Here is a 27,806-nt window from a genome sequence, read left to right on the forward strand (position 1 = left end):
AAACAAGTTAAAGAAAATGGATAACTTACAGAAATTGTACAAGAAAGAAGTATGTTTTATCTTTATCATGTTATTGGGAAAGCAGGTGTTTGTTATCCTTGAGAAATTTGCAGAAAAACAAACGACATACATAATCTTGGATACCAATCTTTTTGTAAGTATTCTCAATTTTTAATTATCTACCAAAAAATATTATTTTAATAATAAAAACAAAAGTTATATAAAATGAGTCTGTGTATTATGTCAAGTTGACTGAGCTTGGAATTTTAAAATTGTGTGAATTCTAACTTTCTCAGCCTGATATTTCTAGAAACTAGTGTATTTAATCGCCCTTGGAAACATTTAGTGAGCTGATTTAAGAAGACTATCATACTTACTTTACCAATAATTTCCTTTTCTCCGTAGATATATGTACATGCTCTAAAATGGTTGTTTTGACACATTTACATTTTTATTATAAATGTGTTTGCAGATTTATGATGGAAAAGATAAAACGACTCATCTGCTGGGTGCTTTTACTGGTGCATCAATGCGAGGACTGACACTTAGTAGTACTTCCAATCAGCTCTGGCTAGAATTTAATTCTGATGCTGAGGGGACAGATGAAGGCTTTCAACTTGTCTATACCAGTAAGTATTTTGGAAGAATAAAATGATCAAACACTCATGCTGGATGTTTATTCAATAATCCTGATGCACCAGGTGAAGTAATAGCCACCTTTGATTAACAATTTACAGTTTGGAATCTCCATCTATGTATATAATTTTATTTGACCCTCCCAACATCCCTGTAGGTTATAGGTATTCTAACTGTTGAAACTAAGTTGAAAACTAAGTAGCATCTCTTAGGTAACTGACATGCAACGAGTATCACTTTTGGGGGAATGTTGGTACAATGTAAAGTGCACTGTATTGGGGTTTGGGCAACATAATTTCTACTCTTAGAGTACGGTCAGTTGAAACTAAGTTTCAGAGAAGTTAAGTAATTTGTGATTTGGGCTTAGATTTTTGTTTTTCTTTAATGGTGTGATTTTGTCCATATAATATTTTAATAGCTATAAATAGATCTAAGCTCTTTAATAGATAGAAATCCAATATTTAAATTTCTATCTGTAACTACAAAATGCCAAAAATACCTGTAGAGTGATTATTGTTGGTCACCCACTAATGATCACTAGCTGGTCCAGGTGATTTTACATTAGAGAGTAGATACAGCTTTCAGTTCATTTTGTCTTTAGCTAAAGACTATTTGTTTACTATTAAAAAAATAGTAAACACTTGCTGTACTAAAGTCAGCAACAACTAAATAGGTAGAAATCCAAAGAATAAAAGCCATAGATAGATGGGTTTAATTGATTGTTATATGAATTAAATGAATTTATTTTAAAAGTTGCATAAAATAAGAAACAGATTAATTATATCAATGGACAATAAAACCTATTTAAATAATACAGTTATTAAGTTTCTACTGTGTGTAGGACACTATATTAAAAAAAATAAAATGAATGTAAACAGATGGTTATAGGCTGTGTGTTTAATTTACAATCTATCAAATTGGTTATTAGAAGTTCAGAATACTCAATATAACAAATTAGGTAGCAATATTCAGAAATCTTTACTGCTAGAAAATTTGAGAAAGTCTACTGTCCCCTGTAAATTTTCTCAAGAAGTCAGATGAATGTAAACTATTACAAAAACTCAGAAATTAAAAGGGTTACAGCATTCAAGATAATCACATGAGAGCCTAAAGGGGATTTGAATCAAATTATACATTGTGAAAATACTCTTTCTTAATGTCATGAGAAATAGGAAACAAGGGAGTATAATGACTCATTATATTAAAATACCCTGGTTCAAAATAATGAGAGATTACTCCTGCTCCATGTTTACTTGTTTTTTTTGTGTTTTTTTTTTTTTTGTTTCCTACCTGAGCTGGAATTGTTGCATTATTAACATTAAAATGTAAATTAACAAAGTGAATGCCAAATACACTCTTTAAATCTTCAGAACTATTGTGGACAAGGTGATTCCTAATGAAGTCCTTCCAAAGGGTAATGAAAACCCAAGCAAATAGGGTTTTAGGTATTTCTGTGATGGACTAAATTTATGGTATTGAGGACTAATGCTCAAATATAACTGGGGTGGTCAGCTCAGAAAGGCAAACATTTTTTATTCTGCTTTCCTTTTTCTTTTCTTCTGTTTTCTAACAGAGTTGCAATGGCTATATCATTTTTAAGGCTATATTGCAATGAATGGCTCAGTGTTTCTTCATACCATATAACCTTTCTTTGTTCTACATAATTTAGTTGTTTTTATGTGTAAAATGTTTATGCTTTTTTCAAAGGAAAGCTAAATTTCTTCATCTGATATATATATAATCTATGTAATTTGAGATTATTGATGTAAGAATACTGGGTATCAAAGAGCATACATACCTGGATTTAAAATTTAATGATGTGTTCAGGAGCTAGACTGAGTAAAATCATTGACTTTATTGTCATTAGTGTGAGCTAAAGGCTGTCAAAAAAGAAAAACCCAAAAAAGCGAATATTGAAGTGACTCTTTTTCTTAATAACTCTAGTTGTTCATTATGGGATGTCAGTTGTTATGACAATTGGAAGCAATAGGATTAGAAAGTACAGAAACCATCATTTTTTAAAGGGAAAATGTTCATTTAAAAATATTTTTCAGTCTTAGAACTGAAACTAAAAAGTTTCAGTCTCATATCTGGAACTAAAATGTGTATAGCCTACTTCCAAAGTGACTCGATATCTAGAAGTCAGTAAATGCCCCTAAGATTTTTGTGAACCGAAAGCTTTGTTCTGAGCCCCACTGTTGGGGAGACCCCTGGAAGTAGGAACACACCTGTTCTTAACTGTAGTGGTCCTAAGTGTTACTTTTTACTTTTATAATGGAAAACCCTTCTATGTCTCTGCAGTTATATTAATAGTTAACCACGGATTTCTTTGCTTTGAAAGAATTTTGTTCCCATCCTCCAAATATAATACTTGATTTTAAACAACCTGTGCCCAGGTTGCTTTCCATGCTCTCCTGAATTTGGGGACCAATTGAACTATTGAGCTTCAAGACCCATCTCAAATATTTGCCCCTGAAGCTTACCTATGACTCCCCGAGCCACTTAAATGGCGTTTTTAACATTCCTTTTGCAGTAGTTTAAATCTACAATTAATTTAACAATTATTACTTTGTATTGTGGTTTTAGTTGTTTGCAAACATACAGTGCACAGTTCTTGAGGGTGCTATTTCTCTTCAAAATATCTTTAGTCAATTTTAGTTTAATTGTTTTTTTTTCTTTTTTACATATGCATTTGAATAATGATTTTATAAAATGTTTTTGTGATACAAGAAGAAGGTTCTACTAGGCCACTATTTTAATTTTTCATAAAATTCTTATGGATAGTAGTTAATGAATTTGTGAATATGAGAGAATGTGCTTAAGACGTTCAAACATGAGGAAAAACGGAAAAGACCATGTTCTTGTGTTTTCATTCCTGTATCCAGTCATTCCTAAGGTCAATTCCACCCCTGCACATTCTGTGGTATGTTCCTCCTTACAGTTATTTATCTGAATGGTACAGAGAAGGTTCCAGGATTAACAATGAGAGAATTAGGGACAGAAGAGAGGTCATTTGGCTAGGGGGGAGGAGGGCAGTCAAATAAGATTTCATGAAGGAGGTGGTAGTAAAGGTAGGGTTAGGGCTTACAGAAATGGTGAGGAATATTCCAGACAAAGAAAATAAAAGGAAAAAAGCACAAAAATTAGGAAAAACAAAGCATATTCAGGGCAAGTACAGCAAATAATCTGACTCAAATTAATTCTTCATGTCTGACTTCTCAGTTCTAGTCTCAACACAAACAGGTCTTTTCTGCCCACGCTACTAAGGACACCCACTTATCTAACAATAATCACTCTTTTCCCATTATCCAGTTTTTTGGCTTGATTTTACTTATTGTCATCTGACTGTTTTCAGTTTTAGGTAGAAGGAACTGCATGTGACTGAGATAAATGTGAAGAAATATGAAAGCTTAGACCCTTAAGGTGCATTTTATCTCAATTGTCTTATTGTCCATTCATTACATAATCACTAGCACTTGTAAACAGACTAGTAGGAACAGTGGCCAAGATGTTGCTTTTGACTTCAACTAATGGAAAACCTAACCATGTCTTAAACAGTCAGGGTTTATTTTCTTGTCATATAAAAAGTCTAGAGGCAGTGGTAGGAAGGTCTTGATTCAACTGTTCAACAAAGTCAACAAGAATCCTACCCCCTGTGCAGACCCCAAATTCTCATAAAAAGATCAGACTTAATGGTCTGGCTGAGACTAAAAAGGACCCCAGTGGTCATGGCCCCCATATCTTCTGTTGGCCTGGGACAGGAACCATTCCCAAAGCCAACTCTTCAGACATGGATTGGACTAGACAATGGATTGGAGAGGGATGTTGGTGAGGAGTGAGCTTCTTGGATCAGGTGGACACTTGAGACTATGTTGGCATCTCCGGCCTGGAAGGGAGATGAGAGGGTAGAGAGGGTCAGAAGCTGACAAAATGGGCACGAGAAGAGAGAGTGGAGGGAGGGAACAGGCTGTATCATTGGGGGGAGAGTAATGGGGAGTATGTAGCAAGGTGTGTATAAGTTTTTGTGTGAGAGGCTGACTTGAATTGTAAACTTTAACTTAAATCATAATAAAAATTATGGAAAAAAAAAAAAAAAAAGAATCCTACCCCTATCTTTCTGCCATGACATCTCTAAAATGTTCTCTTTTTGTTCTATGCTTTGTTGTGACAAGATCTCAAAATGGCTAAGGCAACTCTGAGCATGTTCAAGGCAAGAAGAAGGGAGAAATGGGTAAAGTTAACCACATATGTCCATTTTATCAGGGATGCAAAATTTTCCCCTATACCCACATTAGATATCTCCTGTATATCTTTGTCCCAAACTGTGCCATATGAGTGTGCCTTAATTTTTCAGAAAGGCAAGTTGGCAAATTAAGAGTTTGGAGGACTAAGAGATTGGCTTAGTCTTAGGACATCAGGACATACCGTCTGCTATGGTTATCTTACCTCTGGGAACCACATCATAGTTTTGTTATTGAGGAAGAATAGAAAAAAGAGATATTAAGAAGACAATATACAGTGTCTGCTACAGTGCACAGCTATCACAAATATTCTGAAAAAAACTTAAGTTTAAAGATACTGTATTAATGCACAATCTTATGATTAGTGGTGCCCTGCATCCCAGAAATTCCTAGGTGCTTGAAAAGGAAAAGCATTTAGTTCACCCATTACTATTTCTAGCCCTGGTATACTAAGGAGACAATGAGCTTCTTTCACCTTCTTAGCAAAAAAAAGTATATGCATAGCTGGTATGAAAATTTTCTACCACTCTTGAGAGCAGGAGATGTCCCAATCCTTTATTTTTTCTAAAGCAAATTAAATCTTTTCAGTATTCAGCCTTTATAGTTGCCAAGAAAATCTCTTTTAGTCTTTTAGGAGCACAGCCTTCTCCCAAATAAGTTTCTCAGTCAGCTGTAGTCTGAATATTCAATTGAAGTATGTACAGTTAGGCTGGTTCAATATAAAACCTCCATGACAAATGTGATCAGACCTTGGCTATTAGAGAAGGCTACTGCTCTTCCATTCTTCCAAACTCTAGAACTAAAGTCCCTCCTTGGGTAATCTATTCTTCTGTTGTTAGGACAATGGTTATTGGTTACTCCTGTCCTTGAGAAATAAAGTCTCATCCCAGATAAAGATGAGGCATATTTTTAGGGTGCAGTGGTTAAGAGCTACAGTTGTTAATCAAAAAGATTTGCAGTCTGAATCCACCAGCCATTCCTTGGAAACTCTATGGGGCAATTATTCTCAGTCTTAAAGGGTTGCTATGAGTTGGAATTGATTTGACGGCAACGGGTGTGTTTAACAAAATTAGTCGTTAATTCTCCTATGACAAGGACTTCATAGGAATGTGGCTGTCTTTCCTAGAGTGTAAAGGGGAAAAAGAGGAGAGAAAATTGCCATTTCTTTCTTCTACTATTGAAAGAATAAATGATCAGTTAATATCTCAATAGGGTATCTTCCCCAAAAATCACTTTGCTCTGTATAACGCTGCAATGGAACTCAGCCAAACCAGACTGGACACTCTGATAAGACTCCCTCAGCAACTCAATACACATCTCAAGAATCTATTGTCAAGAATCTGGTGTTTTTTACTCTCTCCCTCTCACGAAATGCTACTTTGTATAAACATTATTTGTTTGATCATCTGTCATCTCTTCCCTCTTGCTCCTCTACTGTAGTTTATTTATTGTTGAAATATTTATTTGATAGTAGATTTATATTTTCTTTTACACTGGAACTTCATATGCTCTGAGGATGAAGAGAACAGCACATAAGACAGGGTTCCTGCTCACGTGGAACTAGCTAACTTTTCAGTGAGGAAAGATAGAAAATAAAATTATAAATAAAAGATGAAATAACTACATTTAGAATTAATTTAAAACAGGGAATTAGGATAGATGGTATAGGAAATGGGGCAACTGTAGCTAGTTTGTTCAGCCATACAGTCTCAGAAGTGTCCTCTGATTTGATATGTGAATGGTCAGAAGGGGCAACCACATCAAGTTCCAAGGGCAGAGGGCTCTAAGCAGAGAGATCAGTAAGTACAAAGGCCTGAGAGAGGCCTGAACTTGACTTATATGGCTAGAACTGAATAAGCAAGAAGAATGGGACAAAATGAAAGCTAAATTTGAATTCTAGGCAGGGACAAGGGGAGTATAGGAAGGAATTTATATTTTATTAAAAATGCAAGCAGAGACCTTTAAGATTATCATAACTTTAAATATAAGAGTTAAAATAATAATAGCTACCATTTATCTACTACCTACTAGGTTGAAAGGAAACCCTGGTGGTGTAGTGGTTAAGTGCTATAGCTGCTAACCATAGGGTCGGCAGTTTGAATCCACCAGGCACTCCTTGGAAACTCTATGGAGCAGTTCTACTCTGTCCTATAGGGTCGCTATGAGTTGGAATCAACTCGACGGCACTGGGTTTTTGGGTACTAGATTAAAGGCATAACCTATGGGAGGTACTATTATTATCCCACTGATAAAAGGAGGGAAAATGAAGCATGGAAAAGTTACATTTCTTGCCCAAGGTCACACAGCTAATAAGTGCAGATGTGGAATTTGAACTGAGGGGCTCTACCTCTTAGAGTTCATGCTCTTAACCACTGTATCATACTTCCTCCCAATTTAAGTTATGGATATTTTATATTTAAAATTTCATGGTTTTAATGTCTCTTTATTGTTATATAAATATTAAAAAATAATATTAATGCAATTCTTCGAAAAGAAACTTTTTTTCTTTTTAAATTTGAGAGTCTGAATGCTTTCTTATTGGCCAAATTTACTACCAGGGAATGACTAAGTCCTAATATCTTCTGTGTTGTTCATTAAATCTATAAACTCTATTTCTTGAAGGTATGTTTCATGGCAGATTCTTTTAGCTCTATATATTTGTAGTTAGCCCCACTTTTTCAGCAGAAAGGAATATGGGTACTTTTAACAACCATTTTTTACAGAGATAAATTGTGCCCTTTTGATGGATTATAGCACTGTCTTCTCAAAAGTAGGTCTAGTAAATACCCATGATGCCCAGCCTTTAGGAAATACCTCTGGGCTCAGATGTTCACTTTTTACCTCTTCTGCATATTTAGTTTACTAAACAACTCACTGTAGAAAAGTCCATTTTCCCAAGGGAAAAGTTCAAATATATTTGGACCCTCTTAGCCTTCTGTTTATGTTTTTTGAAATGATTCAATAATCCACACGGAATATAGCCATTTCAAACTTTATATTCAAATTGAAGATGGACATTATCTTATTTGTGAAGCCTTTTCTCACCTACCAGCCTTATAAGTATGTAACATTATTATAGATGCTTTAGTTACCACTATGTTGTTGGTAGTGTTAACCATGAAAGAGCTTCCTTTGTTCATTATATATAACCTAGTTCACTTACACATTACTTAAAAATTAATTTCTGGCAGATTGAGGACCTATTTGTGAGTATGAAAATTAAAATTTTTAGAAAAAAACAATGTGGCCTAGAATATTTATTCCTTTAATGTGGAAAAAAAAAATGTCTAAAACAAGATGTTGTTGTTGGGTGCCCTTGATTTGATGCCAACTCAGAGCAATCCTATCTGACAGAGTAGAATTGCCCTATATGGTTCTCTAGGCTGTAATCTTTACAGGAGCAGATCACCAGGTCTTTTCTCCTGTGGAGTCTCTGGTGGTTTCAAACCACTAAAATAGCTAGCAGTGGAACACTTAAAAATTGACCACCAGGGCTCCTTAAAACAACATTAAAAAAAAAAAAAAAACACTGTCATTGAGTCGATTCCGACTCATAGCGACCCTATAGGACAGAGTAGAACTGGCCAATAGGGTTTCCAAGGAGTGGCTGGTGGATTCGAACTGCCCACTCTTTGGTTAGCCCCCAAACAATCGCTGCTCCACCAGGGCCCCTGAAACAAGATATACAACCAAAAATCTCTTAATAGTTTCTTGTGTCCCTGCCTTTCTAAGCACTCCCCTGAAGTGTGGTAACTAAAAGCCTGGAAACTTCATTTTCCAGGCTCTCTTGCCTGCAAAGATATCTGTTTATATTCAGTCATTTAAAGGCTGTCTTATGAGTGCTGAAATGTAGAATAGATAAAAGAAATTGTTATTTTCCACCAGCAGGTGCAGATAGGAGTGTGGTTGTTGCAAGTGGCTGTATGTAGCAGTGGCTTCCCTAAACTCCCGGGTTTTCTGAAAACTATCAGTGGTCTTATAACCTTCACCCCCTCTGCGTTTCCAAAATTGTCAAAGCCTCTAAATGCCTATATAAGATCTTGGCTACTCAAAATATCTTAGTATCTTATGTTTTCTTAACCCAGCACTGGTCATTAAACATCAAAAGCAAGCAAACAAATAAACTCTCTACATCAAAACACATTATAAATAAAGTAAAAAAAGACGATATTTTAGGAGGAAAGATTTACAAGAATTTAACAGAACAACATACAGTTTATATAAAGGAGTCCCACAAATCAATAAGAAAAAATACAGCCTAAAAGAAAAATATGGGCAAAAAACAGCTTCTACTGCAATGGTCCTTATATAAAACAAACAAAATTTTCAACTTATTAGGAATTAAATAAATACAAATTTATACCAAAATAAGATACTATTGCACACCTATAAAATTGGTAAAAGTTAAAAATCCATGCAATACCAAGTGCTGATAAGAATTTGAAGGAATGGGAACTCATAAATTTTGAGCAATGTGTATTGGTAAAGCCAAATGGGAGAGTAATTTGGCAATATCTAGTAAAATTCCACTTCTAGGCATATCTAGAATGTACCAACTATATATTTTGGCCAAATACCAAATGGCCAATGTTTAAAAATCAATACTCAGACAAAGGTGAATATCACCATCCCAGAATGAAATATGAATGATATACAAGAAACAAAGTAGTACCTTTAATAATATCACTCACTTTTTTATGCCCTACAGATTATAATTTAAGAAAGTTTGTTGGTAGCATATTTTCTAGTCAGAACTTTATAGATAGTTTGCAGCATCACTAATTTAAAAAAAAAAAAAAAGAATCCTTTATCTTAATGCCTGAAAATATATAGCAATCATTTTCACAAGCTTTTTTAAATTCTTAACTTCTTAGACTCATAAATTATAAATGGCTATTTTCTTAAAGCCTTCTTCTAAAGTTTGTTGTTTCAAAGCTTTATATGCTTAATATAGTTTGATTAGTGAGAAATAAATGTGTGTCAAATTCTTTTTCAATTAGTTTGATTAATGAGGGAAAAAAAAAGCAATGCTTAATTATTTTTCAACTCTATTCTTTTTATAGTCTTTATTATGTCTGGATCAAAGGGGATCATCATAACCATTGTGTATGATCTTGGAGTATTTTCTGCTTGTGATATTTTGAGGTGGCAAAGTTGACATTCTCCTTTGTATATATCCTCATTAAAATATAAAGAACTCTAAATTAGGAATTTTTCTCAAAATTCTATGGTCTGAATTCCTGAAAACAACTGGAAATATATAGCAATCATTTCCCATAGACTCTTTTAAATCCTTAACTTTCATAGACTCAAAAATTATAAATGGTTATCTTCCTAAAATTATTTCCAAAACCCACTCTTCAGACAAACATTAGACTAGACTAGGAAACATAAAACAATATTCATGAGGAGTGTGCTTCTTAGTTCAATCAGATACATGAGACCAAAAGGGTGGCTCCTGCCTGGAGGCAGGACAAGAGGGCAGGAAGGGGCAGGAATTGGCTGAATGGACACAAGAAATCCAAGGTTGAAAGGGGGAGTGCAACTAATGTCACATAACAATATGTGTATAAATTTCTGTATGAGAAATTAACTTGAGCTTTAAACTTTCACTTAAAACAAAATTAATTTTTTTTAATTATAAATGGTTATCTTCTTAAAGCATTCCAAAGTTTGTTGTTTCAAAGTTTTAGAATATTTAGTAACAAATATTAAGTATAATTCTAAAGATTATTATGTTTAATATAAGTCCACCAGACAATTCTATGAAGATTAAAATTGATAGTCTAATCTTTATTTGTCTCCTTGAATTAGTATTTAAACTTTTATTAACATTTAGTATTTCAAAATAGATATGTTCCCCTACTGTATTTAGATAACATACCTTCTCAATTTCCTTATTAATAATCTATTCCCCTTTTTACTTAACAGTTTGAAAGTTCTTTACTTTTGGTACATAAAATTACAATATTCTCATCATCATTAAATACTCTAGCATTTTATGTTTACCATACTAAATATATATCTACATTTTAACTGACTGAGTTTCAAAAAGTAAAGCATATAAGAACTCTTTAAAAGAAAAAACAAATGAAACCCGTTCCTGTAGAGTTGATTCCGACTCATAGCAACCCTATAGGACAGAGTAGAACTGACTCATACGGTTTCCAAGAAGCACCTGGTGGATTCGAACCACTGACCTTTTGGTTAGCAGCCACGGCTCTTAACAACTATGCTACCAAGGTTTCCTCTTTATTCTAAGTTGCATAAAAAATGCTTACTTATATTTAAAAAGTGAATTTTCAAATATCAGCTATAAACCTAAGCAGTATGCCTAAAAAAAAAAAAAAAAACTTGTATAGCTGATACTATTTTACTGATGAGATCTTGTGTCACTGTATGTATAGAAGTATAGCTTTTTTGTAGCAGTGAAAAATTTGAAACAATATAAATAGTCATCAGCTGGAAAATGAATAAATCAGTTTTTAAATATAAATTTAAGGGAATACCAAAGAGTAGTTAAAATTAACAAACTCTGTGTGTATGTTTATAAATACAAAGATAAATGCACAATACTAGGCAATAGATAAAGTTGCAGAAGCATATATATGTTTTCATACCATCTTAGTTATCTAGTGCTGCTATAGCAGAAATATCACAAAAGGATGGCTTTAACAAAGAGAAATTTATTCTCTCACAGTCTAGGAGGCTACAAGTCCAAGTTCAGGGTGCCAGCTCCAGGGGAAGGTTTTCTTTCTCTGTTGGCTCTCAGGGACCGTCCTTGTCATCAATCTTCCACTGCTGTAGAAGCTTCTTTGCTCAGAGGCCCCTGGTCCAAAGGACTTGCTGTTCTCCTGGTTCTTGTTTTTTGGTGGTATGAGTCCCCCCCCATCTCTCTGCTCAATCTCTCTTTTATATCTCAAAAGAGATTGACCGAAGACACAACCTAATCTTGTAGATTGAGTCCTGCATCATTAATATAACTGCCTCTAATCCTGTCTCATTATCATAGAGGTAGGATTTATAACACACTGGGAAATCACCTTAGAGGACAAAATGGTGGACTATCACACAATACTGGGAATTGTGGCCTAGCCAAATTGACACACATTTTTGGGGGACACAATTCAATCCACAACACATACTATTCAGAAAATGTAGAAATAATTACAAAACATACTATATATTGTTCATAGACATATAGATATATACTAAAACATTATACATATATATGTATGAATACTATTTTCTGAATATTTATAGGGAAAAAGCAGAATGGGAATGAACAGGGATATGAGAGAAGTGTTTTTCAATATTCGCTCTTAATAATATCAATAATACTGGTCAAAATCAATTAATATGAATATCAATTAACCTGAATACTAGTCTGAGTTAATATTAATCTGAAGAAACTATGACACAGTACTATAATCTGTTACAGTGAGATGGTGAGTTGATTATGCTATCATTTGTACTTTTTCATAGGTTTCAAATATTACATAACAAAAATAAATTTGAAATACTAAAAGAAATATACTACATGGAGGCAGGGGAGGAATTAGATTTCAGTTTATTTAGTAAGCAGAAAGAATTTACGTAATGAGAATTTTCAGTTCATTTTGTGCTCTAGAAATTTTTGTTTTGTCAGAGTACCAAATTTCACAAGGAATGGTGAATGTTTATAGAATGTGATTTTTCATACACATCTTTATTTAATTGTCAGTTTCAAGTATTTGAGCTTTTCAGTGAAAACTCTGGCAGCTGAATGTTTCCATAAAGATAAGACAGTTCTGAATATTTATGAGTAAGCAACAATAATTCCACCAAATTGGACTGAATTATGTTGTGCTTTGTAGCTTATATACTATTGTCCCTGTGCATTTTCATCTACAATGCAAAATATTATAAATTATCTTAATTTACAAAGAATATCTCCATTTTACCTCATCACCAAGCAATTGCCAGCCACATTTACAGAACATTCAAATTAAAGAAGGATGAATTTGGTAATAAACCTTGAAAAAAGAGCTTGATTTCCATTTTTATTTTGAGAAATGATATATGGTAAAACTCAGAAGTGTCTGTATCTTGAATGATAAACTGAATGTCATGCTTGTAGAAGGAACACAAACTTATGTTTTGAGTGGGGACACTTTACATCTAGTAATAAGTGTGCAGATTTATGTAAAGAAATGTGTCCTAAAATTTAAAGTTACTACTTCTGCTGTTTCTTCTGTGCTTGAAAAGACTGATTTGCTTGACCATGTAGCCTCTCTATTTCATTGTATATGTTACAATTTGAGATAACAACTGCTAACCTCTTGTATAGCTATCTCTGAAGCACTTTGCCTTTGCTGGATTTCAAGACATTTTGATGCAAAAGAGGGTGTCACAAATTGATTCCTACAGGAAATTTCCTAGGCTCCTTTTGGTTTTCTGTGTTTGTTTTGATATTGTCTCTCAAATTTCAGTTTCTATCAGTATTACTTTAGTTTATTTTTGCTTACATCCCAGAAGTAATAATTGCCTCTAAGAATCCATACCATTCATGAATAGTTGAATTATTGCACATATGCTATGTGACAGGATTTGTGCTTGGTAGGCACGGTGAGAAAGAAAGAAAGAAAAAAAAAAGCCCAATTTATAGGGGAAAAAAGAAAGAAAAGCCCAAATGATTATAAAGAAATTAAAATGTGCAAAATTGTTCTTTGGGTTAACAAAGGAGAGAATGATTAAGACCCCTTTAAAAGAGATTAGGAAGGACTACTTATCTACTTATGTTCTCTGACAGTTAATCTTTCTCTCAATATACAGAAATTATACGAAAATCTCAGTACTTGAAGTTGTACAAGTTATGATGATTTTATATACACAGTGACAGTCCAGGAAATCAATGATGCAGATTGGTGATTTGACATCAGTGAGCTAATAGATGTTTTTTTGTTTGTTTCCTTGTTCAAGACTGGATTAATTTGCTCAAGATTCGGTGCCTCTAAAAGAGACAAAAATCTATTTTTCATCACCATATAATTTAAGACATTAAGTTTTCTCCTTCTCCAACATTACCCAGGGCCCAGTGCCGTCGAATCAATTCTGACTCATAGCGACCCCACAGACAGAGTAGAACTGCCCCCATAGAGTTTCAAGGAGCACCTGGTGGATTCGAACTGCTGACCCTTTGGTTAGCAGCCATAGCACTTAACCACTACGCCACCAGGGTTTCCTCTCCAACATTATTTGCCTTGAAATCACAAATTTCTCATTCATGAGGCTATCTAGTACATTGTTTATAACTCTCTATTCTCAGAAGCTGTGTCAACCCCAATTTTGTCAATAATTATCTTTGGTGAATTTATTATGTCATTTATCCTACATTTATACTTTACAAACCATTAAAAACAGAACTACATAGCTAAGGACTTTAGATTTTGGTTACTAGTATCGTATTATTTGCTTCAAATTAAATTAGAGTGTCCTTCTCTAGTTCTTTCAGGATCTCAGTAGTTCATTGTCCTATGACTACTGGGTTCTTAATAGCCATCTTTATTAATTTTATCTTGAATGTGCAAACAAGATATTCTGGATCAGAGACCTATTAATTACTATCATTTAAGTAGTGATAATAACTACATCAGGTAGCTATCATCCCAGTCCTTACACCTATGACAACATGATGAGAGCTAGATGGAAAAATCTCCTACACAAGTGGCCAGCTACTCCACAGGTAAGGGATAAAGAAAAATGAACCTACTCTGCTTATAGACAGGGGAGAAAGAGGCAGTTGTGTCCTCCTCCCTCCAAAAAGGAGGGAGAAAAAACTGCTTCTTGGAGGTGGAATGGAAAGAATCCTGAATTCTCACTCTAACTTGTCAGAGTATACATACGTATCTCCAGGGGCAAACAAACCTTCTGTGTCTCCTGCTTTTATTAAGCAGAGCCATCTTTAAGGTTCTGCACCTCATTCTCCCTTGAAATATAAACAAATACGTCCTCCAGAATTAGGTAAATCTCACTGGAATTCTTTCACTATCTATATAGTTGATAATTAACTCTCAAGGCTTGCTCTTAGTCCTGGATCCTAAGTTTCCAGAAAAAATAAAGTAATGAAACAACTCTGCAGAAACACAAAAATGTTTTCCCTGAACTCCAGAATGATAAAATATAGGGAGCTATATTTTAGGAAGCTTTTATATTCTTTTCCAGTGAGAATTTTTGAGAGGTGTACTTTTTCTGGAGCAGATGAAAATTCAGTGTTCTTCAAGCTGATTACTGTTATATTACCTCTTAATAAGGTATATTTTGAGATTACTTTCCTCTAAGACTATGAACGTAAAGAGCAGTCTAAAGTTATACTTGCAAGTGGACATACTTGTTATTGGAGTAGTTCTAATTTCACATATTTTGTCTAATTTTTAAAATTTTGATGATATAATCCTAGCAGTTATATTATCTAGAATGTAATACTAGCTATAAATCGCTTGAACTAGGCAGAAAACTTAATACTATAAATATCCATGATATAGTCATATAGAACACAGAGTATCATTAATAAATTTGAAAAATAAAAAAAATTCTCATTGTCACAAAAAAAATCATCTATGGCTAGTGTATACTATCAAAATTATATATGGCAAGAATAATACAACTCAGAATAAATATAGAATAAGGTACAATCTGTAGTTTTTAATCCTCCTGTTAAATTCTGCCTTTAATCAATTTACATTTTCTCACAGGTTTTGAACTTTCACACTGTGAAGACCCTGGTGTCCCACAATTTGGGTACAAGATCAGTGACCAAGGCCACTTTGCCGGTAGCACTATCATTTATGGATGCAATCCAGGCTACACTCTCCATGGAAGTAGCCTTCTTAAATGCATGACAGGAGAAAGAAGGGCATGGGACTATCCTCTGCCTTCCTGCATTGGTAGGATACTGTTTTGAATTTTATGACATAATATTTCTGTGAAAATGTTATCAGTATATACTGTATATTTTAAGTGATTTCATCTGCACACACAGAATGCACATCATAAATCAAAACGTTAATGAATTCATAGCTCATTTTTTCCAAAAAAAAAAAAAATTCATGGAAAAGTAAAAAAGTCATGTTCATAATCTCATCAATGAGTATATTGTATTGTTACAGTATAATATATGAAGTCATTTTATTTCTCCTATCTTAATATAAAGCTCAGTACAAATATATGGTAAGACATTTAGTCACACACGTTTATTGAATCACATCAGCCAAATATGTTTTAATTCACAAAATTACTGCCCACCTTGGGATTAAGATGGATTTTAAAAGAGCAAACTAGTCTCAATAACTTTAAAGACTTTGTGTATGTACTTTTGCAAAGTACATTTGTTTTTCTTATGTGTTTGCAACATAATAAAATGAAGGGAAATGTGAGACCCAATGACTTAAGATACATTGCCTATATGAAGTAGAAAATGGTTGTTTTCTTTACTTCCCATAGTTGTGGTACCAGCTCTTTTCTACCATCTTGTAAATCCATTAATGAGTGACTGGGAATGTGGGGATGGGAGAGTGTATAGACAAGTATTGATAGAGACTTCTGCTTTTTTCTCTCCTGCTCCAAAGATCAAGTTGGTGCTGGGGTGGAACACTAGGCCCACAAAAGAAAAAGTGATTTCAACAAAACGCTAACTCTTCAGTACAGAACAAACATGCAGTACTTTTTTGGCCATTCTTATTTTTGATGGTGTTTATGGGGGCAGAAATCCATTCTCTATCAAGCCCACATGAACACAATCGGCCTGAACCTTTTGGGACACATGAAAAAATCTAATCTCTATTAGTTGATATTATCAACATAGGAATAGCTGCAAAATTTTGTAGAATAAAAATGGAAAAGTTGAAATTTTAGTCATTAGAGGCTTTGTAACTAATTTCACAATGTTATTGATTTTATGAGTCCTCAAATGGTTTATTTAAACATTGATTCATGCAGAAAGAAATATGCTTTTATCTAACTGACATGCAGTTAGAATACTTTCTTTTAATATGACATCTGAATTTTACATAGATTATAAGGATGATATCTAAAACAGTAATCACCCCAAATGCCAGAAACTTGGGATTCTGGAATATGACTAAGGATCAGCCCATTGGCATAGGTTTTGTGTGAAATGTACAACTGATAAGCTCTCTTTGAGGTTATATTCTTTGATATGATTATGAAATATTTTAAATGAAGAGACAGAGATGGTAATAGCACGAAACTATAAACTTGTCAGTACTGACTCGTGATTTTGTCCTTAAAAATTAGTATCACAAAACAAATACATTAAAATCATAAATCTTCTATTATGTGTTGACATACTGAAGACATTATATTCTGGAAATATTTTATGCAAGTGGAAGGGCATGTGGTTTGAGATATGAGTATTTTAATTGATTTACAATGAATCAATTCATTTTAGATTTACAAATCTCCTGAGTCAAAACTTACTGTTGTAGAACTACTCAAGATTTCCTGGAAAGAGTAATCCATTTTTTTTTTTTTTTCGTGGTGGATGATGAAGAATTACGGCTGTAAACAGTTGGACACTGTGTCTGGCGTTTGATGCTGACGATTTGCATGATTACAGACAATGAAATTCCATTTTAGATGGTGTGTTCTACTGGCAACTCTACATATCTTTGTCACCCGGCCTAAGAGCATAATTGTTTTGTGTGTGTTCATTAACCTTAAATATTTATTATGTGTATATTTTTGCCTCTGTCAGCTAAGAATTTTTTTTTTTCCAATTTTTTGGATTATTTGAGAATTTTTTTCTGGATTGCCTACCTAACAAAGTGAAATCACTCTGGACATCCCAATAATAATAAATAGCATTAAAACAGAGAAAATACCCTAAAAGATAAACTTTGTATTATTCTGTGTGTTAACACTTACATTTTAGTTAATTCAATAAATTTTATAAATATTAGAGAGCACATTAAATCAAAACCAAACTAGACTTTACTGGAGTAAAAAATCAAACGAAAATGCTACTTTGACTTTTGAGAGGTTAAATGGGAAAGAGTTTAGAGTGATTTAAAGGGGGAATAAAAGGACAATGAAATTTAGAAGGCCTGAGGGACTATAATAAAAATTAGGTTTTCTCGGAGGTGGGGTAGCAAGATGATGAATTATTCAGCCTGCAACCAACTAGCAGTGAGCAACTTGCCATCTGTCTTCCTTTTATAATTACCGTTATTTAACAACATATCTTAAAATGTTTGGAATCCTCAAGTCAGAGTCTTTGAGTGCGTCCTTTTTTTTTTTTTCATTCCCTAATTAGGTTTATTTTATTATCTTTTTTGTGATAATAAAACACTATTACATTATTGCGCAACGTATTCTTGCTTCAACTAATACCTTAAACTGAAGAGATTTATACAAATTTATACTTTCGAGAAGAGGGAAAAATTAATCCTTATTTTTCTTAATGTGAAAAACACATACTCTTGAGAAATTTGTGGATTCCTTTGAAAAGACTGGCATTAAATCGTGACAAATTTTTTATTCTTTTTGATTAGCTGAATGTGGAGGTCGTTTTAAAGGGGAGTCATCAGGAAGAATCTTATCTCCCGGTTACCCCTTTCCATATGACAATAATTTGCGTTGCATGTGGATGATTGAGGTAGATCCAGGTAACATCGTCAGGTAAATGGATTTCATTTTCTCTAAAATACTGTTTTTCTTATTGGGAAAAAGGAAACTGGAAAGAAATCTGAATTTCCTGATTGGCCCTTGTATATAATAATGATCAACATTTTTTAGTATTATTAACCTTGGCAAGGGAAAACTTGATTCTTTTAAATTTATTATATGAATAAGTATTCATACGCATGACTTATTGATTCACAGACCACAGAGCTAGCTTATTTCACTCATTAGAGTGAAGCCTTTCATAGTTAGAAGAGGTCATAGCAGGTCAGGACTATTTCTGCTTCTTGTGGACTCTGCTACTTCAATTCTTGACGACTTAACGTTAGAAGGAATAAGACTAGAAAGAGAATAACTGCTAACATCTTTCCCAGGCCATGGCACATTTCTCAGCATCTGCTTTTGGCCCTTTAAACTGGATATGCTTTCTCTTTCCTTAGATTCTGTGTTTAGTTTAGATGGTTTACAACTCTGCACATTGCTGCCCTTCACACGAGGGCAGACCCGTCATCTCCTATATCCTTAACACCAAGCAGGTTTCCAAGCTCAACACAGGTGCTTTGTCCCAGTGTTACGATTATGGCAGTTGCTGGGGATGGATTAATAAATGAACAATTCTTGACGTATGAGCTACTTAGTGTGTTATTGTTCACAAAGCAATAGCTTTAAAACTTAAGAATTGTTACTTTGTGTAAATGGAACTTTGGACAGTTTTCTGAGTGGTGACAGTGGTTGTGGACATATTGTTTTTCAAATCACAAGCTGAAAGGTACAATTCTCATACTTCGCTGGATGTAATGGGAACTGGTACATTGCTTTTTCAAGGTAATTTGGTCACTGGGTATATCCCCAGCTTATTTCTCTTTAGTCGACATGACACATTGTTTTATTTAAACAATAGAATTAGTAAACTTTAAAAATTAAATTCAACATGACTCTGTTATGGTGTTTTAATTAATGAACAATATTTGATACTAAATTGCTATCTAAATTTAAAGCCATTACAATTCGCATATCAAACAAGACTATGGTATATATAGAATCAAGCATGTTGATATAATTGGATTTCTATTATTTGTCACTGGGTACAAAAACTATCAGATGCTATAAAAAAAAAAAAAAAACCTAACCAAACCCGTTGCCATAGAGTTGATTCCAGCTCATAGCAACCCTATAGACAGAGTAGAATTGCCCCATAGGGTTTCCAAGGAGAGGCTGGTAGATTCGAACTGCCAATCTTTTAGTTAGCAGCTGTAGCTGTTAACCACTACACCAACCAGGGTTTCTGGTCAGATGCTATAGCAACACTGATTTTCTCTAAATTAGACATAAAGCTGACTAGATTGAACATAACAAAATGGTAAAGTGTGTGCTATAGATTCAGATAACTTGAGTTCAAATCATGATTCTGTCACCCTTTGGCAATTATTTAACCTATATAAATGCTATTTGCCATATTCGTAAAATTGAGATAAAAATTGCATTGGCCTCACTGGATTGTTATAAAGATTAAGCAAGAAAATCTATGTAAAATATTTAGCACAGTGCCTGGCCATAGAAGATGCTGTGTAAATGTCATTGACTGTTACTATAATTAAAATTCATGAACACTGAAAAGAATGCATGTCTAAAATTCCTGTGATTTTGAAAGGTGATATAATAGTGTATTTAATTATATTCTAAAAAAATAAATTATACTGGTAGAGAAAAAAATTCCTTAAGATTATATATAAGTAACATATATGTGTGTGTGTATATATATATATGAATAACCCTTAAGATATATATAATATACTGTTTCTGTATTGTATTTTCTAGAATAAAAGGAATATCTAGTAAAAGGCAAGAAGTATATATTTTTTCCTATCCCTTATGTGAAATTTAATCCTTGTTTAAAATAATCCAACCAGTATATGGTTCTCCTACAGCCTACAGTTTCTTGCTTTTGATACGGAAGCATCACATGATATACTCCGAGTTTGGGATGGTCCACCTGAAAATGAGATGCTCTTAAAGGAAATCAGTGGATCCCTTATTCCTGAAGGAATTCATAGCACCCTCAATATAGTAACCATCCAATTCGACACAGATTTTTATATCAGCAAGTCTGGATTTGCAATTCAATTTTCAAGTGAGTTTTTTCTATTATTTCTTAAATGCAAAATATAAATGTCATTTAAATAGTCCCATTAATTTTACTGTTCAAAATTTTAAGTTTTAGATTTTAATGATCTTAAATCCTCTTATCCGTATTCTTCCTTTTCCTCTGCAGTTAAAGTAAAAGATTAATTGTTGGGACACAAGTAGCTTTTCTCCGATGGTCAAATCAATTATACGTAAAATAAAGGTGATGTTAAAAGAATTTGCTAGTGAAATTATTAAATGTCACAAGCATGTAATGTGGACATATCATAAAACCACGTATTTTAAATATGATGAGAAAGGAATTGAACTCTTGCCGTTACAAAAAAAAACCTACGTTTTTACTAATTTTGTTTTTCCTTTGATAAAGATCTTAATTTTTATATTCACAGGTATATTTGACAAAATATTTGAAATCTACTTGAAATTAAAGATTTCCCATAACAATGAAATGTCATTCTTTGTAGGTAATTACCAGTGTTCACAGTTGTTTTTCTCTTTTTATGGCACTGCTAAGTCGCAAAATGTTGTTCTGTTAAAGAGATTTTACATTAGTGGTTGGAGAAAATTAATGAAAACGTAAAACTTTTAAGTATTATTTTTCTCTTTACTACCAAGTCACATTATCTTTTTGAGAAAATTATCAAATGAATCCTTCAACTGTATAGTCTTAAAAATATCCTATTAACAGAATCCTATCAAGATTTTCAATATTATTGATGGGAAGAAAGTACAAACCAGTATTATTCAAATGTGCCTGAAGTCAAATCCTGGCTCCTTACTTAACTGATAACTGAGAACGCCTTATCTCACTTCAGGCTGAGTTATCTAATCAACAGAGAAGCAATAATGCTCATCTCATAAATAGGCTATTAGGATGGAACACGATTATATGTATGTAGCACTTGGTATTGAATATACTGTATTTTTTATGCAATGATGTGCACCTTCTACCTTTGTTTGGCAGCCATGCTCTCCTTCCCACGGTACTTTCATAAATGCTGTTATGCCAATTTTTCTTTACATGCTGCTGTAAAAAAAATTAGCATAGCACACTTAAGAAAATACCTCCTGGAGGTATTTGATGTCCAGAGAATTATAATCATTAGATGAATAAATGTACAAGTGAGTGATTCGAAAAATCATAAAAAAAAAAAATGGGAAAAGCGTGAAGGACTTTTGAAATGACTGTCAACTAAATATATTACTTTAGGCAAGCAATTGATCAATACAATTATACAACTGACTTGCCAGGCTTTTTGCTCACAGAACATAGCTGTTTGACTAAATTGACTAACACAAATGAATTATTTTGTATTGCCTAAGCCAAGCTCATGTAGGAGAAAAAAGTGTTGGCTTAGAAGAGCCAATATCTGTAAATTTGCACTTTAAACAGATCTTTTGTGAAAAAGAAAAAAAAAAAGGAATGAAAAAAATAAGAAAATGATCATGAAATTGGCGAGCACAAATGGCTTCTATTTCTGAAACATTCATGAATTAAGCAAGTCATCATATACTTATCTTCTGTTTTCTTCTGTTTATCTCACTCTTTGAAGTAGGAACAATTTGTCAGAGAACTGCTCGTGACTGCTTTTCACTTTTCAGCTCTTTCTGGTGGTAGTTTGGCAATCAGCAATTCTTTCCTTTATCTTAAATCAGTAGTATATAGTATTCTACAGAGCGCTGGTGGTGCAGGGGTTAAGTGCTCAGTTGCTAACCACAAAGTCAGCAGTTTAAATCCGTTGGCTGCTATTTGGAAACCCTGTGGGGTAGTTCTACTCTGTGTTACAGAGTCGCCGTGAGTTGGAATCAACTTCACGGCAGTGGGTTTGTTTTGTTGTTGTTGTTTGGTAGTGTTCTATATGTAAATGCTTATAGTGATTAAATATTTACATACGGTAGTACAAAATGTGCTTCAGGCTAGTGTTTGTGAATGCAAAGTGCCTGCATTTAATATAAACAGGCTATTTTATGTCTGTTTCAGAGTATTTTTATTGAGAATTGTTCTGTGAAATTAGCAGTGCATTTTTATATGTATTGTATTTGTAAAAACCCAAACCAAACCCTTTGCCGTTGAGTCAATTCCAACTCATAGCAATCCTACAGGACAGAGCAGAACCACCCCATAGAGTTTCGAAGAAGCTCCTGGTGAATTCAAACTGCCAACCTTTTGGTTAGCAGCCATAGCTCTTAACCATTGCGCCACCAGGGTTTCTACTGTATTTATAGTGCATGTTAAAGTTATAGAAACAAAACATATCATACCAAGGTTTAATAAATCTGCCTTCATAATATTCTTTTAAGATACATAGAAATTTACACTACTGATCTGAAACTAAAACCTACCTATTGAAATGAAGTTCCTTTGAAGGTTAATATACTGTGAAAGCATCCGTCAATGAAAATCAACCTCTTGGTTGGAGAACTTTTGTAACACACAGGCTTACAGAATTTTCCAAGTATTTAGATTCCTAAAGGGGAAATATTATTTTCATGAACGAGGTCTTTTCATGGTGCCAAGAACGATTTTAAGCACTTTATATCTATAATCTTATTCAACTCTCACAAAAATCATATAAATTTAACAAATAAATACTCTAAGGTTTAGGGAAAACAGTTTGCTTGTTCAAGGTCATGCTGTTAACAGATGCCTGGAACTGTCTGAAAGGAGCTTAACACCATGCCTGCTACATAGTAAATGGTTAGTGGTTGTCACTTTGATATGCTATCATTATTATTATGTTGTTGTTGTAGCAACAACAATATATATTTGAAAGCTAGTTTAGAGGAAACAATTGTATATTATCTGTTGCATATTATTAGTTGTGTGTTATTAGTGAAGTTTTACACCTTTATCAGTTTGGCTTCCTGATTATGGTCCCAAACATCACAGCAGAGGTCACACTTTCAAAAAGCAAGTAATTTATCTTAGTGAAGCAGTGGGGAAGAATGATGGAAAGCTGTAGAGCATGCGGTGCGCGCCCGTTTAAAAGAGACAGCTGCCCTCTGGCTCTACCATTTTTCCCTGCTGGAAGACAAGCTAATTTTCAAGCAGAACCTAGAATATTTTTAAGAGTAAGAGGGAGCTCTATTAAAAATTAAGCTAACTGGCATAAACCAGGACAGTCCTAGTAAATAAAATAAGGAGGTGTTATTACCTCAGTTATGCCAGACTTTTATTCTACCCACCCTCCACTACAAGATCCATTCCTCTCTTGGGCACATAGCAGCTGTTGTTTGTTGCATGTTAAAATAACAATAATAATAAGGAACGAATCAGACAATAGTAGCAGGACAATCTTCAGAGGTGGAATGCAACCCATGAAACATATGTTAGGGAAGATGGTGGAAAGTGAATTTGACTGAAATATAGTTCACGTACCAACTTTATAATCATCATTAGTAGCCTCATGCCTTCTGTTTCGTGATCTATTCATTCTTTGTTGAATCTGTCAGTTTGCCTTTGCCTCTTGGTGGTATAGTCTGTGAGACACTTTTGCTTAATCAGAGCTGCTTAAATCTGACATCGCCACCTCATGCTGTCCTGTGTGCTATCCTTGGTCTCAGCACTCAGTCTTTCTATTCCCTGCTTAGATTTGTAATCTGACTGTCTCCTTCCACTTCAGTTCCACAGGGAGGGCATCTTTGGGTATCATTCTGTCATTTGCCCACCAAATAGTTGATTTTGACAGAGCATTTTCCATATTCTTCACTCTTTGACCTCACTGTTAAGAATCTGCCCCTGCTGGGTAATACAAAATGCTAAGGCTCATGGCTTGTACTGTTGAAAATTCTCAAGGAAATGAATCCTTTAGCCATGAGAGGTTAAACTCTTCCAGCCTTAAAGGACTGCAAGGTGGCCCTGTCTTTTTTGCCATCCTCATTATTGCTCCCTGCACTACTACAGCAGCCAACTAGCCACTTCATTATCCATCCAGACTGGCTTTTCTCCACATTTCCACCCAAGTGATCTTTCTAAAATAAAAATCGGACATCACTTCTGTGTTTAAAATTCTTTAATGGCTGCACAGTCCTGAACTCAAACTCCTTACATTTAAGTCATGCACAGTTTGTATTTAATCTTCCTGCCCACCTCGCCTCTCACTATTAATTTACACACATCCGCACTATCCTCAAAAGTCCTTTCACATTTCTGTGTCTTTTGCAAACTTCCATATTCTTGCTTATCATGCCCACATTCAAAATCTATAAACTCTTGGTCATTTTTCAGGCCCAGGTCATATGGTACTTCTAGGAAACCTACTGATGGACTCCAAGGCAGAATTAGTCTCTGCTGCTCTGACATTAGGGTCGCTATGAGTCAGAATTGGGCTCTGACGTTATACACATATTATATTAGAATGACCTATGTCCCAGTTGGCCCAGGACAGTCCAGTTTACGCCTGCTGTCCTAGCATCCTGAGTGGTTTGACCTATATTTTCCATTTTGTTATCATTAACGGTTCTGTTAAAATAAGCTAAGATGTATTTGCTACATTTCTACTTCATATTTGGTCTCGTCAAGTAGTGTGTGGAGCCCTGGTGGTGCAGTGGTTAAAAGCTCAGCTGCTAACCAAAAGGTAGGCCATTCGAATCCACCAGCCACTCCTTGGAAACCCTGTGGGGCAGTTCTACTCTGTCCCATAGGGTCACTCTGGGTTAGAATCAATAGCAATGGGTTTTTATGTTTTTATTTTTTGGTTAGTTGGTTTGAGCCAGCCCAAAGGCAACTAACAAGTAGTGTTTAAGACATGTTTGTTGTGTTCAGAATAATTATAATATATGCATAGATCTGAAAGACAAACTCCAGTAATCAGTCTCTATTTTCCAGCCTTTTCCATATGCCAGCAATTTATACCTCCCTTTCAAAGACAGCATGTAGGAGGGCACTTGCAAATAAATGAATTGTTCTCCTAACCCATTCTGATCTTGGATGGTAGTGGAAGCACTATTTGACTCTGTTGCCCTGCCAGCAATTTTGCATATCAGTCAGTTATGCCATAATGGTTGGAAAGATTCAGAAAGTTCCCTGGCCATGAATCAGCAGGAAGTAGTAGGAAATATGGGATATATATGTTCTAAAAATATGTGTGGGGTCTGAGAAATCCTGCTGTAGAGCTATAGAATATAGCCTGAATGCCCTTGACATGGGTGTTTTTGTCATTTATTTCATGGGAGTAAATTCACAATTTTATTTTATCGTAGATTTTTTTTATTATTATTATTTTGCAATAGACTTTTATGGCAGCAATGGGATTTTTAAAAGTGCATGTTCAATTAAAAAGTACATATTTTATATTCATTTCTTAAATCTGATTCCACAAAGATGTCCAAGAAGGTCAGTTCTGCTGAAGGAGTTGTGAAGAAAAGACCAGGCAGAGATCAGCAAGGGTGTCAGATAAACCTATCCCTGCAAAATTGATACTAAGCCAAAAAAGATAACAGAAAAGGATCTAGAGGGATTTTGTTTTTTTATTACTCATATAAATACAAACATTTTAGTAGCTCAAGAAACACATTTTATAAAGCAGGGAATCTCACATGATCCTATTTAAAAAAAAAATTAGATAAGTGGTAAACCTTTTTTTGGAAGGAAAAATTGTGTACTTTTTAATTTTTTTCCTAAACAACCAAGAATTAGAATGTTGAATTATAGGAGACAAAGTGGCCTTGTGTATTATGTTAATGTTTTTTAGGTTAATGGAATGGGCATTTTATAAGCTAAAAAATGAAACATAATTAAATGGTAATTAGAAGCCATGATAATACATTCAATAAGTTCTGATTATTTTAAAGTACTTGATGTACTTTAAAGTGCCTGGTGCCATAGTGGTTAAGAGCTATGGCTGCTAATCAAAAGGTTGGCCATTTGAATCCACCAGGTGCTCTTTGGAAACCCTACGGGAGAGTTTTACTCTGTCCTATAGAGCCGCAGTGAGTTGGAATTGACTCAACAGCAACAGGCTTGGTTTTGGTATGATTTATCAAATATGTCTTGATCATTTTAAAGTACCTATCTTCTGTAGCCCCCTGCTCCCTTCTTTTTTTAGTAGAATTATCTCTTAATCAAAAGTTCTCCCATGTCTTAGATTTATCCCTGTACTATGACATCTTTGTTAATAGTAGGCCAGCTTTTCCTAATAACTTGTTAACATGCTGTGAAAGATTGTATATTTAGATTGAGAATGTGGCATGTATGATATTAAATCATGAGGTCTAATAGTGTATGAATATTTTAAGATGTTGATACTTAATATCCTTGTTTTATGCACAAATTGTCTACAAATTTTAAGCTGGAAAATCATTGGATTAGTTGTATAGATTAACTACATGGTTTTTAGATTTTTAGTAAGAGTCCTGTACAAATTGTTCATAATGTTTGTGCACTAATCACAAAAAAAAAAAAAAAAACTCAGTGAAAAGGAACTTGATGATGAGCACGTAACTTGCCCACAAAGTTTGCCAATATAAATGGGGACCATGGTGGTGTCATTGACCATATGAAAGCTAGAAGATACCAATCTGCCAAAATAAAACAAAAACCAAATGCCTTTTCGTTTGATTAAATGACAAATCTACTAATTTCATTATGTCATATTCTAAATTTTCTTCTGCAAGGGTGGAAACTAAAAGGATATATGTTGTTATGGGAGCTCCCTTAGTATAACTTCACAAATAATTAGATGAGTCCAGTTTATATCGGTGACATAAGTTGCTTCAAAGAACCATTCTATTACTTCCAATAAAAGTTCTATTTTTTATACACATTTCACAAAATCAAAGTCTTCAAAACCTCATTGTGTCAAAGATGAAAATATGATATTAAAATTCAGTTGAATTTTAACACTTTAATATTCTTTATGATCTAGCATATGGTTTTGTGAATGTACCTCACGCACTTGGTAGGAATGTGCGTTTACCATTAGGTGGAGCGTTCTATAATATCAATGAATCTAATTTAATGGGTGAGTATGTTAATAATATAAAATTAAAAACCTACCCTACACTGATTTGGTCTCATTAACATAACAAAGAAACCCTATTCCCAGATGTGATTATAACCACAAGTATACCCCTTGCCATCCAGCCGATTTCCACTCATAGCGA

The 27,806-nt window shown here is 34.0% G+C and overlaps 1 protein-coding gene across 3 annotated transcripts in view; it reads left to right on the forward strand.

The window, feature by feature from the left end:
- The window catches only part of CSMD3 (CUB and Sushi multiple domains 3), a 1,374,620-nt gene that overhangs the window by 988,515 nt on the left and 358,299 nt on the right, over window positions 1-27,806 (forward strand). For all 3 annotated transcript variants that reach the window (XM_049854130.1, XM_049854131.1, XM_049854132.1), the window contains 4 exons: window positions 473-629; window positions 15,611-15,802; window positions 18,428-18,554; window positions 20,486-20,688. In XM_049854130.1, the coding sequence (XP_049710087.1) occupies window positions 473-629; window positions 15,611-15,802; window positions 18,428-18,554; window positions 20,486-20,688 (679 nt within the window). The remainder of the gene's footprint in view (window positions 1-472; window positions 630-15,610; window positions 15,803-18,427; window positions 18,555-20,485; window positions 20,689-27,806) is intronic.

The sequence above is a fragment of the Elephas maximus genome, chromosome 15, assembly GCF_024166365.1.
Source record: "Elephas maximus indicus isolate mEleMax1 chromosome 15, mEleMax1 primary haplotype, whole genome shotgun sequence".
Taxonomy (NCBI): domain Eukaryota; kingdom Metazoa; phylum Chordata; class Mammalia; order Proboscidea; family Elephantidae; genus Elephas; species Elephas maximus.